Source organism: Rhea pennata, chromosome 1, assembly GCF_028389875.1.
Source record: "Rhea pennata isolate bPtePen1 chromosome 1, bPtePen1.pri, whole genome shotgun sequence".
NCBI lineage: Eukaryota > Metazoa > Chordata > Aves > Rheiformes > Rheidae > Rhea > Rhea pennata.
In genome coordinates this window covers 183,081,099-183,096,768 of record NC_084663.1, presented here as the reverse complement: position 1 = coordinate 183,096,768, position 15,670 = coordinate 183,081,099, and the positions used below count along the sequence as shown (strand labels likewise).

The window sequence follows — 15,670 nt, the reverse complement described above, 5'->3', positions numbered from 1 at the left end:
GACTCCTTGCCCTTTTTCTGTCTGCATGAATGCCAAATATGAATCCATCTTCATGAATCACAGAATTGCACATGTATTAAAATAGTACATCTTGAACATTTTTTTCCTAATGGTCTTCAATGTTGTAACCTAAACTATATTGTACTTGAATTTCTTTTGACTCTGGCTTATTTTCTGTTCTTAATTTTGGAAGAATCTGGCTAGACTAGTTAGTTGTAAAGAATGGAAAAATGCAAACTGAAGTGAGGAAAAATGCAAAATAAATCATTCATTCTCCAAATACTGGTATCTCTTGATACTCTGAAATAGGCCACAAACAGGCAATGAAGACTCTACTGGTTCTTTTGACTAAAAGAAAGGAAAAAATTCCCTGTTCTTATTGCATATCCAAAAGTTCTGATTGCTGACAGCTGGATATTCACCTATGAGCGTCAGTGATCCAGGGCATCTATCTATTTTCCGTTTCAAAGTAACAAAAACTGTCTTAGGCTGTCTGACTGCCTTGGCAGATGGTCCAAATGCAGAATGGGGATGGAAACTGAGTGACTGTCTCCCTGTGAGTACTGGCAACTCCAGGTTAGTTGAGGTATGGTGTCAATATGGAAATTGTAATGTATGTTTCTTACATGAGTTAGAAAGATTAGAGGGTAATAGTCTGTGTTCCCCTTTCCTTTTCCTTTTCCTGCCTTTTCCTTTAAGCTGTCAATAAAACAATTTGAAAATCTCCAAAGTTCTTATATATTTCAGCTGAGCTTTTGATTTGCAATCCTTTCTTACTCTGGAAAGCATATCAAGAAGAAATGAAACAAACCTTTTATATTTAGAGGTGCTAGGTTGGTTGGCAGGGAGGGGTAGATAATTACAACAGCAGGAAAAAACATTGTCCGACAGGACAGAAAAGACCAAGCATGGACTTTTAACAAACTTTCTAAGAGAACTTCCTTAAAATAGGCTTTGGAGATATTTGTAGAAATTGGGAGAGGGAATTTCTTCAGTTCTCTTGCCAAGTTCTGTTGCTGTATGTGGCCAGACAGTAACATGCAACTGCTTGTAACACAAAATGCAGTTTTAGTAAATGTGTTTAGGAGCAAATAAGTAATTCTTATTCTCCCAAATAAGAGAAACCACAAAGGTATGAGTTCATTAGCTTGGATGTATTTATACCAATTAGAAATGTCAAATTTCTTTTATTTGTTGCAAATCACTTCAGAGCCAGCAGAGGAAGAAATAAAAAATGGCATCCTAGTCTGCTGTCAAGCTACTTTGTCATACACCATCATTTTCTTTTGCTGTATAACTGAGTTTTCCTATGGCCAATATATTTCTTCCCTAACTAAAAGGCACAGAAATGAGGAAATTGCATCAAGAAAGTTAATTAAGGCTTTTGGAGATGTCCCAGTCCTTTCTTGTAGGCTATGATGGCAGAAGGCAGTGACATACCCTCGCATCTGTGTACCACAGCCTTTGCTCACGTGAGCAGTTGCAAAATGTAGGGAAGGAGTTCATTCCTTTTATTGCATGGTGAATTTGCCACTGTGTTTACTGTGATTATTTTGCTGTTTTCTCAGGAGAACGTGCCAAGTACTGGAGCCCCTTTAATTGATGCTGTCACATCCTTCCTGAACTGAATAAACCAACCTAGAGACATATTTTGATATGTTTTGGATATATTTTGTTATGTACCTCAAAATAATTCAGACTGAAAATGTTTTACTTTTGAGACCCTATTTTGTCATAGGCTTCTTTTATTATGCTGTTTAGGCTGTGACTGTATAAGTATTCCAGAAGGCTAAAATTTGGGGAATTTAAAATGTAAAAGAAATGAAATGTTTTAGTGAGGAAGTACTTTCTATAAGAGAATATTTAGAAGTGGCTTGTTGGAGAAATGTTGTTGCTTAAATGATTCATTACATATTACCTGCTGGTTAATAAATATGAAAATTCATTTGCTTCTATGCTGTTTTGCAGACTGCCGTTACCAGAACATAAATTTACGGGCTACTGGAGAATTGATGACCCAGGAAGCGCACGACAGAAACTGCTGTGTCCAACAGAAACTCAAAGAATAGATGTAAAGGTTTGTGTTCTTTTTTAATGTATAAGATTTCATATATAGGGATCTGAAAAGCCTAGAATGTGGTTCATTTCCTCTGGAAAAAGAGAATGTACAAAGCTCTTTGTCTTCGTTACCTCGCTTTGTTTTTCTGACTAAAAAAAAAAAAAAAAAAAAAGATTTATTTTTTTCTTGTACCCCGCCCTCAGAATTTGAGATTTGCTTTAAAATCAGTAGATTTGGTCAGAAGTTTTTGAGCTATTTGTGAGGATGTTGACAGTGCCATTTTTGAAAGAACTCGGAAGCTGTTTTGGATGCTTGGAAGTGGCCAGTTTCAGCCCCCACAACTCAATTTTTGGATAAGATCTGAGACTGGAAGGAAAGCTATTTTTTGTTCTTACTTCATATGCAGTTGAATTCTTACGAGACCTTGGCACTGCCAGATTTGAATCTGAATCTTTAGTCTAATTTGACCTGCAGCCAAAGCTTTTCAGTTCTTTTCAGCTTAACTTTAGTAATTATTAATTCAGTGAATAAGGAACAACTTAACTGCAAATGTGATGTGAGAATGAGATCTTAACTTTACCTAACCAGAAATTGTCATTGAGCTTTTTTATGAGAAAAAAATGTTCTGATTTTTCCTTAAATGGACTGTGTTTGATCAGTTTGTGATACCTCAGTTGTGTCACTGAGCAATGATGGTTTCAAACGAAGAAAAGAATGAGGAAGAAAGGCGTGGTTTGTATACTGTAAAGAAAATGGCAGTATTTCAGTATATCGGTAATTCAGAGAGCTTGCAGAAAAACATTTCCGTTTCCCTTTCATTTATTTAATATTTGGTCTGTTCCAATTGTTAATAGCCTTAACAGTCTTGAAAAAAAACTTCTAGATTTTCATAAAGAATGGTGAGTGAAATACTTTAGCAAGCCCTCATTGTTATTGTTTGTTTTAGGGACCTGTGTACTTAAATATTCAAGGATTTCCTGTGGAACGACATGAAGCCAGGTCCCTCAGCTTCACAGAAGAGCTCGCTTTTTGGACATTGCCTCTGAATGAAGTTAACTTAGTTTGTGATGTTGCTGTAACGAAAGGTGCAGTAAGAAAAGCTAATAACCTTTGTAACAGTCCCCAATATTATAATATGTGGAATACTCTGGAGATGAGGAAGAACTGGGCTATTGATACCATAGGTGCTTGCTGACAGCCATTGTTGGAATATATAAGGGCAATATGAGTGCAATAAAAACACTTCAGTGTATTTATAGTAGTGTGTGTTTCTGGGAATCTTTGCAGTGGAGTACAAGGACAAATAGTGTTGCTTCTCTTTCTCCATTTTCTTTTTTTAAAACAGTAGATAAAATACAAAAATAATCAGCCATTGAAATGGGAGCCTAATTTCATTGAGACATTCTGGTCTCCGTAAGGATATGTATCCTTCTCAAACTAAATCAGAGCTTATACTGATTAAGATTCTTTCTGATTGGATCAAGCCTGACTTAATTATCTGTGTTGCTTATGTATTATGTGTAAATGAGAATTGTTATTCCCAAAGAGAATTGCATCATTGGGAATATTCATAACCTTTTTTACGGTTCATAATTAAACACGTTTAAAATGTATTGTGTATTTCAGACACATTGAAATGATCAGTACTAGATTATTACCTTTTTCAGCTTGTAGCTCTAACTTCAAATATTTTCACCAATTTTTGTGAAAGTGAAGGAGAAATTTCATAGCTTTGGTTTAATTTTGAGAATTTTCTGAAGTGATTCAAGAGCTGGTGTATATAAAGGTTTCCATATGAAATTTCCATTCATCTCATATATAATTATTAAGTATAGTAATTGGAAGCAAGGGGCTTGTGGTAGGGCAAAAAGGAGGGAAGACTCAGATTATAAACAAACTAGAAAGTCTGGACAGTCTTGAGTCTTAGAAAGATTAGACAGTCTTGGACTACTTGTTTGAAGAGTTAATAGCTTTGTGGCAAGATTCTGCCTGCTAACATTTTGTTAGTGTCAAGAGACATTTTCTGCATCTCCCTGTGTCAACGATGTCTATTTTGCTGTAGGCTTTGCTGTATAATCTGAAACCATGTATCTGCCTAGTTTATGATACATATTCTTTCAAAAGAGCATTGTGCAATGTCAATAACTCTTCATTAATTTTATCTTATTTTCTTATTTCAGAAGATGAAGCTGAGAATGTTCTTTATGTTGCTACATGCAATCCTGTTTCCTTGTACTTTATGACTGTTTCTAGTAAGAGTGGATACTTCGTGGATTTTTATGACCTCTTCCCCAGAACAGTTGGAAATGTCTGGCAGCCTTTTGTGACTGTGGCACCGCTGGGAAATCCACTCAAAGGTCAAGTCATTCTACATGAAGAGCAGGTAAAAAAGAAAAAAAAAAAAAAAAAAGCTCAATAGTTAGTATGTTTAGTGATGTGGAAAGCAGTTTCATAAAGGTAGGATCCTTGAGGTGTCTTTAGATTGAAATTGCTTGGATAAGTCTACCACTTACTGAATGTGCTCCTTCTCGTTTTAATTTTAACCTTCAGAGTTGCTTCAGCTCTATTTTTAATGTGGAGCTTTTTCTCTTGCACTTCTTAGCTGATTTACAACATCCCTTCATATACTTTTGCATCACTGAAGTGGAGTTCTGACTACTTTTTCAAGTCTTCTTGCTGATAGATAGGCCTTTAGCAGAGAAAGGGATATAGCTGAGTTCGGGAGTCTCAAACGAGCAGCATATGTTCGAACCTTTCCAACCTTTTTGTCCCTTTTTTACGTTTTGAGAAGTATATGAGAGAGACTTGTTTATTGAGTCATAAAGTGATATGTTGCTTATATTTATATCATGTCACTATTTTTGAGGGTTTTTTGCAAATCCTGATGTTTCCCATTCTGTAACATCTCAAGTATCAAGATTAGAAAGAAGGCTATATAAACCCTGCATTTAGTGTATCAGCAATACAAATTTAGAATCACTGACTTCTTCAGTGTTGGCTTGATAGGAAGGTTGTTTTCAGAGTGAAGCAATGCATACTTTCCACTTGGAATTACTATTAATGACTGATTGGAATGTTTCCAATTTAAAAATTTCTTTGCCCAGGAGTGGAAAGGGACATCAGCTGATAAAATGCTGATGACGTTATTGTTGCTGTTGTTGTTATGGTCAGTTGATAAAATGCTGATGACGTCGTCATTGTTGTTGTTGTTGTTATTGTTATTAACAGATTATTATGTTGCCTGTGAGTCACAGGGGTTTGAAGGGAGCATTCTATCTGGTAATTATTGTTAGTTGCCATTCTTCCTTTTCTTTTTGTTGTTCTGAATTTCTTCCATCATTCTCAGAGAAAGAGCTGCCAATTTAGAATAACCTTTCCTACACTCTGCTGGGTTTAAGAAGTCATTCCATATGTTTATAGTCATTCCATAATGAGTGTCTCTGCTATACTTTTGCTCCAAGAATGTTTGTCGTGTGTTGACACCACTTTCTGGTCTCAAGCCCTACAATTAATAACTTAGAAAATATATGATTCTTCTGCTTTTGGTAGGATTGTGTATGCCTTCTTCTTTAGTTTTGCCTTGGACACTCTTTACTGTCAATACAGTTGTCTTGAACACCTGCAGAAAAAAACATTTGACCTATTTTGACATGCACATAACAATTTGTTCAGTTCTAAACAATCCTTGGCCTTTTCTGGCAAAGTCAATACAGGAAATTGCAGAACAGATGGCAGTCTGTCTTGTGTCTAAGAATATTTAGAATGTTGCACACTTTAATATAAAGCTTAGCAATACTCTTTGCTTTCCAAGCTTTTAAAATTCCTACCATGAAAATAATTTTCATGCTAAGTTTTATTCTTAATCAAATCATAGTTGTATTCAATTTCAGCTTCAGCAATGTGGTTTTTATCAGAGGTTCTTTTTGCCTGTCCTCATGGAAGATAATATTCAATGAAAGTATGAATTAAAATCTGAAAAAAAAAGATTGTTCTGCAGAAAGAATATGGAAACTCAGGGCCCCTTTCCAGTCCACTTCAGTTCAGTTGTAATGCCATTTTATTCTCTGACTTAAAATTTAGATACTGACAACTTCAGTCTTGCTTTTCTTAGCAAGTACTGTAGTCGAACAAATCGTATCATCCTGTCTGAAAATAAGTGTCTTTACAATGCTGGAAGCTAGTATAGTAATTATTATATTTCTGAATGCTTTGTATTAACTTAAGACTTCTTATGCAAAATTATAAAGATTGACCTTCCTCATCAAGTATGAAAATGTGTTTCATTAAAATGCAAACTTAGTTGAAAAAAGCCAGTATTAGGACACTGTTCAAAAGTGATTTTAGATTTTTTGTATAAGTTAAGCATATTGCACAGAAAAAATGATGATCTATGATTCTCTTATATATTGCATGTTCATATGTGTGGGACTGATTTTTTAATGTGGGACCAAAGCATAGGTCAGCTGGATGCTGCTGTTGTAGTCTTCAAAGCCATTGCCGTCCTTTCTTATGTTAGGGCTGATGTGTTGGGATCTCTGCATTTGCAATTTCTACTGAATCAAAAGAGAGAGTCTCAAGAAATTTAGTATTTCCACTGGGAGCTTAGGTTTCATTCCCAACTCTTCCTGCTATGGAGCCATGGAAAAGTCATGTGGTTTCCTTGTGCTCCTATGAAATCAGGAGGATATTGCTGTTTATGAAATTAAATCAGTTATTACTTATGACATTAGCAGGTAGATGTATGGTCTAAGCTAATGATTTAAGTATCTTTTGTATCCATTGAAAGAATAAAGGTGATCTGAGAGAGTACTTCATCCCAGCTGAGGTAGAACAGCTAAGGTGAATTGTCTTATGGAGATGCCTCTCTCTTTCCATTGACTACAAAAGGAGCCTAGGCAGCCAGTATAGTTGATACCTGCCTTTTAGTGTACTAAGTTAGGTAAGATGACTGTCAACCTTAACCTCAGTATTTGCAGCATTCACATGTTAATACACATAGATCAGTAGTACATTTTACTCCCAGGTGAGGATTAGCTACTTGTGCTAAAGGATAGATCAGAGAGGCTTTCACAGACAAGTATAATGTAAATAGTATATCTTTCACTTTAGAGATCTGTCTATACGTATTTGCAAAATGTCAAGTATTACTAATATTTGAAATCAGAAATTGCATTTAAAAAAACCTGTCCGTTTGACAGCTGATATTTAATTAAAAACATAATCCACTAATTAGGCATTATCAAAGACTAAAAATTTTTCCAAATTTTTTGTTTTAATAAATATTTTTTGAGATGAATGTTATAAAAAGTTATAAAAAAGAACAATTTTAAATGGATGATAACCATATTGGAAAGGGTGAGATGATGATATTGTAGCTCTTCAAGTAAGTGTCTGTGATTTACTATTTCTCAGATGACATCCATCAGGATTCAGTAGGGCCTTCCAGTAAAATGAAAGGAAAGACCACAATTCCTTCCTGTCCTTTTAAATAAAATTTTACTAAAAAAATCTTACTGAGGATTTAACTTAATTGTATAAAACAGAGATTTGCCTACTTTTAAGCCACCTTTACATCTTCTTGAAAGAAAGAGTAGGTCTCTTCAACACAGTGAGCACTAGTGAGCACAGCCTATTTTGATTCTGCCTTTTCAGTCAAGCTGCAGTGATAGACTTTGGAGAGACACTTCCTAAATCTGAAGTCATTTGTTTGTAAGATGGAATTTGCAGTGTAAAGCCTTGTCCTGCCAGTATCCTTTAACACCACTTTTATCTTTCGCTGTCAGGAAGTGAGCTGGGAAGAGAGAGAACTGCTTCAGTTTCCTTCTAGTCTCCATTACATTCTACTATATGATTTCAGGAGGAGGGTGTGTTTTCTTCAAAAGCAAGTTGACATTATGAAATTCTCATCTTTTGGGGATCTTATATGAGGTGAAGACTTTCCTTTCTGTAAACACAAAGCTCATATTTCTTCTTGCTTTTCTTAGGTTCCTGAAATCTCTAGTACAATCAAGTTTCCCAGATAATCTGAAGGACTCTGCTCACATTAATTAAAATGTCAGTAATCCACTTGTATACATTTCCACACCTGTGAGGGCACCATGGTTTAGCCCAAAACCATAAATCATTGCACAGACTTCTTTCACTTTAACCTAATAATATATCTGTATCTATACTAGTATGCACAGTGTCAGGATTGTTACATGCATGGCACACATAGGCACTGGTCACTGAATATCTCTAGCAGAAAAGGTGCTAGGGGAATAGGAGGCACAGTGAGTGCACGCTGTAGAGAGGTGCTAAGCTAAGAATCAGCTTTGGCTTAAGCTGACAGTGAAGAAGAGTTTGTGTTTGTGAGCCTGGTTGCTTGAGATGTGGGCATCAAGTGCAGAAGAGGATGAGACTGTGAATGTAAGCACTTGTAGAATACAAGAATATATAGAGTACAAGAGGGTTAAGCTGAATACTTTATATTCTCCTCCTCTGAAATTGAAATTTATTCCTTCCTCCAATTCTCTGTCTACCAGGGCATAAAGAACAACTTCCCATACTTGCAAAGTGCAATCACAGCCTTGTTTGGTTTAAGGATTTTTAAGAGGAAAATACTTGCTAAAATAAAAACAGCAATAAGGAAAGGGAAACTTTGCAGTAACTAAAAATAAAGGCCCACCACTTCATGAGATTGGTTATTGCATCTGTCCAAAGTTTGGAATTCCAGACACCAGGGTCAGGAGGTCTCCCAAAGGTTACTTTTCTCCCAGTCAAGAACAAACATAGCGGAATTGCACACCAGCGTCTTTTCCCAGCCCACTTGAAGAGTTGCCAAAGCTGCTTTTGGATGTGTTTGCAAGTGACGCAAAAATCTATTCTTAAACACAGACAGAATATACATCAGTCACTTAGCGCAGAAGGAAACCATTAACATCAAAAGGGGTGGAGTAGAGAGGCTTTTTATATTACCAACTGCTCTCATAAATTTAATGCTAAGTGGAAGAATGTAATTGATTCATATGTGTTTTTTATCTCACGTGGAAGGCTAATGCATTTCTTTGGTTCAGCAGTGCAGTTGCAGAACTATGTAAATAAAATATGGCAGAAAACCAAAATCCAAAGCAAATGCCCTACTTTTTTTTTTTCTTTTTGAGCTACATTTCTGTAATTTTGCTTTGAAATACATAAGCAAACTGCTTTTTTTAGAAGTATTGAATTCCAGATGAATTTCCCGAATGCTGCAAATAACATGGTAATGTTTTAAATGCTTTACCATATTTAGTTTTAAATGACTGCCATTATTAAAAAAAGTTGATTCTCCCAAATAATCCTAGTGAAAGTATGAAGTGTACCCAAAAAGAACAAAACCACTGTGACTCAGATTGTTTGTATCTGTTTTATTTAGGAGAATTAGTGGGAATTTATTTTTTATTCCCTTAACGGTTGTCATGCATTATTGCAGATGTTATACGTAGACAGCTAACTTTTAATAAGTCCTTGCAGAACCTAATGTCCTTGCAGAACCTAACATTTCCCTGAAAGACAAACAAAAATTTCATCTCAAGGCTTAATTAAGTTGTGCTTTTGTACCTTTTAAATTTCATTTGGTACAGTTAAGGTTGGCCCTGAATGATTGTTCTCTTGAATTCTTAGTTAAACACATTAGGAGCAGCTGTGGTACTTTATAATATAAAGAGATGTTTCAAATGAACCTGCAAACAAGCTGGTTCATCAAGTTATGTACTTTGTATATCAGGTGCGTTCATCTGTGCCATACACCCTAGACATGGCTCCGACACCTTAAATGTAGCTGATGAGCTTGTTAGTCAGCTTTGGGTGGCATGTGGCTCCCAGAGCTGGGGACAAGCTGTGATGCTGTGTGGCAGCCAGGGAGAGCCGCAGTGAAATGCTGTGATCCCTCTCAGTTTGTGACCCTGGGGCTGGAAGGGAGAAGTATTGATAGCTGTCCTCATCGTGTGACAGCATGCGTGGACCTTGGGGTTATGAGTAAGAGAGAAATCTGCAGAACAAAATGTAGAGTACCATATTTTTGCTTGTAATATGTGAAGGACCCTCACACACTGCTGTTCGATATCCTGTCTGCTTTGGATCTTACTCCTGTAGAGTCATCCTGCTGTCCTCCTACAGCCTTCCTGCCTCTGACACTCTATCAGCTGTCCGAGCATGCAGCTTATAGAAGGATTTTCACGTACTAGAATTTTTAATAGGCTCCTAGGTATTTGAAGTGTGAGCTGCAAGAGAAGTGTTGAGCCATTTCTTCTCTCATCAGTTTTATATAAGTATACAGTATAAATAATGGATGTTTTAGAGTAATGCTAAGAAAACATATAAAAACAAAAAGTAAATACTTCAGTAACGTGGCAGAACCTGTTACCTGTAGCTGACTGCTAATGGCTGCTGCAGTTGATTTACAGCTTGGGTATGTAAGCTATACTAGTCCACTTTCTAAAGCCTATGCAAAAAGCTTAGGCTGTAAGACAAAACATTATGGAAAAATGGAAATATAGTTCCAGCCCTTTAGCATGTATTTACCTGTTCAGTTAAGTTTATCCATGAACTTTGAAATGATCCAAGAGCATTCAGCCTACATTTTTCAGCAAAATCCATATTATCTTTTCAAAGCATCTTAGGTTGCTAGAGTTGCAAAGGTGCTTCATATAGATTTGACGTAGTCTCTTAAGTGGGCTTGAGATGAACACAGATCTGCTTTCCATTTACAGAGTAACGTTGTGTTGTTGCTGGATACAAATAATGGTGCCCTCCGCCGGCTTTTGCTCTTAGCGGATAGTCAAGACACTCCTAAGAAAACATCTTGGTGGAGCAGCAAGGAAGACACGGTGAGAAGTAGCACCTAGCTATACTATACCAAATTAATTTGGCATATAAAGCTCAATATTGGAAGAATTACTCCAGAATGGTTTCTCTTACTGTTAACTTAAGTGTTTCCTCCTATGTATATTTAAATGCCTTACACAGAAAATAGTGCAGAATGATGGTAGAATGTATAAATAAGTCATACTGTCAGAGGACATATATCTTTAAAAAAAATCCCTCTTTGGAGATAGAACTCTAGAGATAGAGTAACAGAACATTTTATTACAAAAGGATTATGTTCAAAATGACAAACTCAATTACGGTGCAGTTATATGACCTGGGACAAAGGGCAAGGGATAGCATTTTGAGACATAATGAATGTAGTGAATGATTCTAAGTAAAGGAAAAATGTGGTATACTTTCAAAGAAATTAGGAAAACTCACCAAGATTGATCTAACAAACCCTAACTACTGTTTGACATATTTTTATATAGAGCAACTACAAAATGTGCCGAGAGTTTTCACACAAAAACTGGCTGGTGTTCTACAAAGAAGAAGGGTGAGAGTTAAATTATATGCTTTTATTGTATTGATTTTTAATAGACCTCCTTGTGAACAATTATTTTTTCTTGGCTTCCAATTTTACAGAAATCGCCTTATTGTATTGGATGTACTGGAGGGTCAAACTCATACCATCTCACTTCCAATCAGTCTCAAATCTGTTTTCCTGGTGGCTGAAGATCGGTGGCTGTTGGTGGAAAACCAGACAAATCGGTCAGTTAAGCCTGGTTTTCTTTATGGTATTCCTTCTTCTTTGTGTTCAAGAAGCTTCATTTTTAGGCGCTTTACTCGTGATCTCAGACCATGTGGTGCCAGGTGTTGTATTAGCACCAAATAAATTACAAATATTTGAACCTTCAGATCAATGTAATAATCTGCAATGATGCATGCAATGTTTGCATGCACAGGTATCTCACAAGAAAAACACAAAAGCTGCTTTTTTGGCTTGCATGAATGACTGTACATGTATAGTGGTGTTGCAGATTTGGTGAAAGTGCAGGTAGGCATGCACAGGAAAAAATGCAAAGGATATGCCTATCTAAATTTATGCCTCTAAAAATCTAGAGTAGGTTTGACTCTATGTATGTTAATTCCTGTTTTTAAGAGGTAGCATTGATCTTTAGAAATGAGAATGTTAGTGGACTTAGCCTTAGAAATATAGCCCCGTAGTCCAGGATTAGTGCCTGCTTGCTTTACATCATAGTCACATGAAAGAAATAATACTGTGCTTTCTTACTTTTATATACATGCAGAGCAAATAAAAGTGTGTAAATAGTTACCAGAAGGCAAATCTGCCTCTAGCTGGCTCACTCTCTCCAATCTCACAGATGTTTGGTAAATCATTTAGTTTTAGGAAAAGGTGTTGATAACCTTGTTATGTAAACGTAGAATGGTTTTGTTATTCCAGAAAATTAAAGCCCTTGTTTAGAATTACAGGTTCAATCAGAAATTATTATAAACATGAATCCTTTACAGGAAATTTCTTTTAACCAAGCGTGCCCTTATGGAAGCTGAAGACAGTGAGGTTTGCCAGCTGTATGCACTGAGTGAAGAGCCAGCTGACATAGGATTTGGCTTAACAACAGGTATTGAATGCAAGCTTGACTTGTTCTCTTTTTCTTTTTTTTTTTTTTTTCTTTTCTGCGTTTGCAGCTGCACAAACAAAGCTTTTTTACTTTAAAGGTCTGAGTAACCTTCTTCCTGATTTTTTTTTCCTCCCCTTGTCATGTTTAGTTAATAATAATATTTCACAAAGCATGACAAATTCCATGTTCAAACTTCAGGCTGTTTGAATAAAGTGAACTTTGTTCATTATAATATTTAGTAGCCTCGGTCAAGGGATACAGGATAGAAAAGGACAGAAGACTGCTGGGCATGAATTAGAATATAGGAATAAATGGGACAAAATACGTTGATGAGTCCAACCTGTACATTGTTATAGGTGTGCTATACATACTGAGATGAGCTAGAAGACATTTCCCAACTCAAAAATTTGTAAGAATATATTTTCCCAAATGTATAAGAGGCATACTCTTAATACAGAGCAAAAGCCACAGCTTATAAAAGTGTACAGGAGGCCACTGAAGCCATTACACATGCGTTATAAAATAGAAGAAAGTTGTTCAGTGAAATTCACAGATGACACTAGGAAATGAAGCATGTCTTATGCCACAGAAAAAGGCAGTAACTTCTAATGGTCATCATTCTGCCTGCCAAGAAAATGGGATAGCATGTCTACCTTCTGATTTGATGGCATCTTCAAGCCTAAGCATTTGGTCAAGGTACACAAAATCTTTGTCTGCTTGGTTTAATACCACTAGAAGTATATGTGCATCCTACCTAGGAGTTTTCAGGCTTTGGCCTATCCACAGTGTGTCTAAGAGAGAGAAGAAAAATAAAGAAACCACTTTAAATGTATACAAAGGGAAAAAAAAATCTTTCTGGTGCTTTTGGCTGTCAAATAAAAGTATGAAGAATAAGACTAACATAGTAGAAATATGATATAAACAACAAATAAGTCTTATTTTATACAAACAACAACAAATTGAATACCAAGGACTTACCACAGCTTAAATATCCAGGATCCTTTTTATCTATTGTACAGTTTATTCTATCAGCTTATCAAGCTCCATCAGAAAGCAGTAGTTTCTTTCCTCCTACTACCTTATTTAGAAACCATTATAAAATATCCTTCCTCAGATGAGTAGAAACCTTATTATAATTTCCATTCTAGAAGTATTTGTGAGCAATTAGTAGCTGCCTGCTTTTCGTGCTATTTTTATCCTCTATTATCTTTTTTTTTAATCTTCCAATATAAAAAGGCATCATATTCCCTCTTCACTCTTTCCAAATCATTCACCGAACTCAGAACGTAACATCTTCAGCCTGATCTCATTCTTGAGGGAGAACTTGGGGAGAGGAATTAAGAAAATGTAGACCAGTTGAGGTTTTCCACTGACCCAATCCAGTAGCCCATTCATCCTCTGAGAGAAGAAAGATTTTCTCCTGCTGCCAGGTAAAGGAGATAGCCTGCTGATTCAAGAGAAGCAGTGTATGCTGCAGAGCTAAAGATACTGGATTCTGGCTGTGTTCATAATATAAAGCAAGGTAAAGGGTTTTTACGTTTGCACAGAATAAAATTTGGTTTTCCTTAGCTTAAAAAGAAAGAAAACTAGACCATTATTATCATACATCTGTTACAAACAGCATAAATACTTGATTGCAAAGCCGGAGACAAGTCACCAAGAAATGTCAGATTGACACTTACCTGTGCAAACCTACATTCTACCTCTTTGTGCATTTGCACGCTAGCAATCTTTAATGATATGATCGTATGCTGTTCTGTTCCACAGGTTTCCTCCCTCATTTGCATAGTAGAGGGCAAAATTAAGTGTTACAGGCAACTACAAAATCAGTATTTCCTGATATAAGCACTTAACTTTACAACAAACATATTTACAAGCATAACATATTTCTTGACTTTCTTTTCTATGTTATAGTGTGATATAATCACATTTTCTGCTTTTTAATAAATTTATGTTCAAAATAATAGCAATGATTAGTGCTCAGCACTCATACAATTAATATTTTTTCCCATTGCACATCTGGATTTAATGACTTTCATTTTGTTTAATTTCCCTGTTTAGCATCAGAACTGTGCGTGCCGCATGCAGTTTCAAGTGACCAGCTATCTTCAGAAAACCTCAGTGCAGCTGTGGGACAAAAGATCAGCTCCCCCAACAGGATTTTCTCAGACGAACATAATTATGCTACTATTGTTATTGGTTTCCCAGACCTCTTGGTAAATACTCAGCATTATTATACAATGAAGTAATATGATCTCATTTATTCTGTAACCAATTAAGTACCTGTTTACCAAATGATATGGAGGAAGAAGGGAATGACAGTAAATGATAAATATGTGGAATGCATATTATTTGTTGCAATAGTCTAATCTAAAAAGACTTCAGAGGAGCTTGAAAAAATAAATGGGGCAACTTAATATCCAGTATAGACAAAATTCATTGTAGGTAAATTGCAGATATTGCTGGTTAGGGGAATATTTTATAAATAATGTGCTTTGATAGATTTTTAATTAAATAGAACTACTCAGAAAAGTGGCAGTCATTTTGGACTGTTCAGTGTGATCTTTTGCTCAGTGTGCAGCATCTATCAGGACTCTGGATTTAAGAGGAATAAACAAGGTACAGAAAATGGAAACAAAGCTATAACCCCCCTCACTATTTAATCTTGTGATTAAGTATAAATACTGCATGTAATTTTGCTCACTCTGTTTCCAAAAATCCTGTGACATAAATAGAAAAGGACCAGAAAGGAAAGTGAAACTTAACAGTTTACTGACTAAGACTATAGCAAGGAGTAGAGATAAACACAGACGATATAAAAGAGGTTCATTTAATTCTCTGAATGTATTTATATTTACTATTTAGTGATATCTAAAGAAGATGATGCTTATAGAATAAATGATTGTGTGTCATGTTTGCATAATATGTTGGTGCAAAATAAAAAATTTCACTATTAACCAGAATGAATTTTGGAAAAGCCAAATGACAGAAAAAAATACTCTGAAATCCTAAGTGTTTCAGGAAAATACCATTGACAGTAAGACATTCCCTGTGTCCTTGCAGTTAGTTTTTGAGTTTTATATGATTTAGATTTCTATTACCAGATTGATTATATTTGCTCTTCATGTGTATGTCAAAAAAC

General features: G+C 35.7%; 1 protein-coding gene across 1 annotated transcript in view; it reads left to right on the top strand.

The window, feature by feature from the left end:
* Positions 1–15,670, top strand: part of VWA8 (von Willebrand factor A domain containing 8) — a 188,140-nt gene that overhangs the window by 116,380 nt on the left and 56,090 nt on the right. Inside the window, exons 27-34 of the mRNA XM_062566964.1 lie at positions 1,969–2,077; positions 3,006–3,144; positions 4,240–4,442; positions 10,789–10,905; positions 11,377–11,441; positions 11,531–11,656; positions 12,419–12,528; positions 14,590–14,744. Coding sequence (XP_062422948.1) covers positions 1,969–2,077; positions 3,006–3,144; positions 4,240–4,442; positions 10,789–10,905; positions 11,377–11,441; positions 11,531–11,656; positions 12,419–12,528; positions 14,590–14,744 — 1,024 coding nt within the window. The remainder of the gene's footprint in view (positions 1–1,968; positions 2,078–3,005; positions 3,145–4,239; positions 4,443–10,788; positions 10,906–11,376; positions 11,442–11,530; positions 11,657–12,418; positions 12,529–14,589; positions 14,745–15,670) is intronic.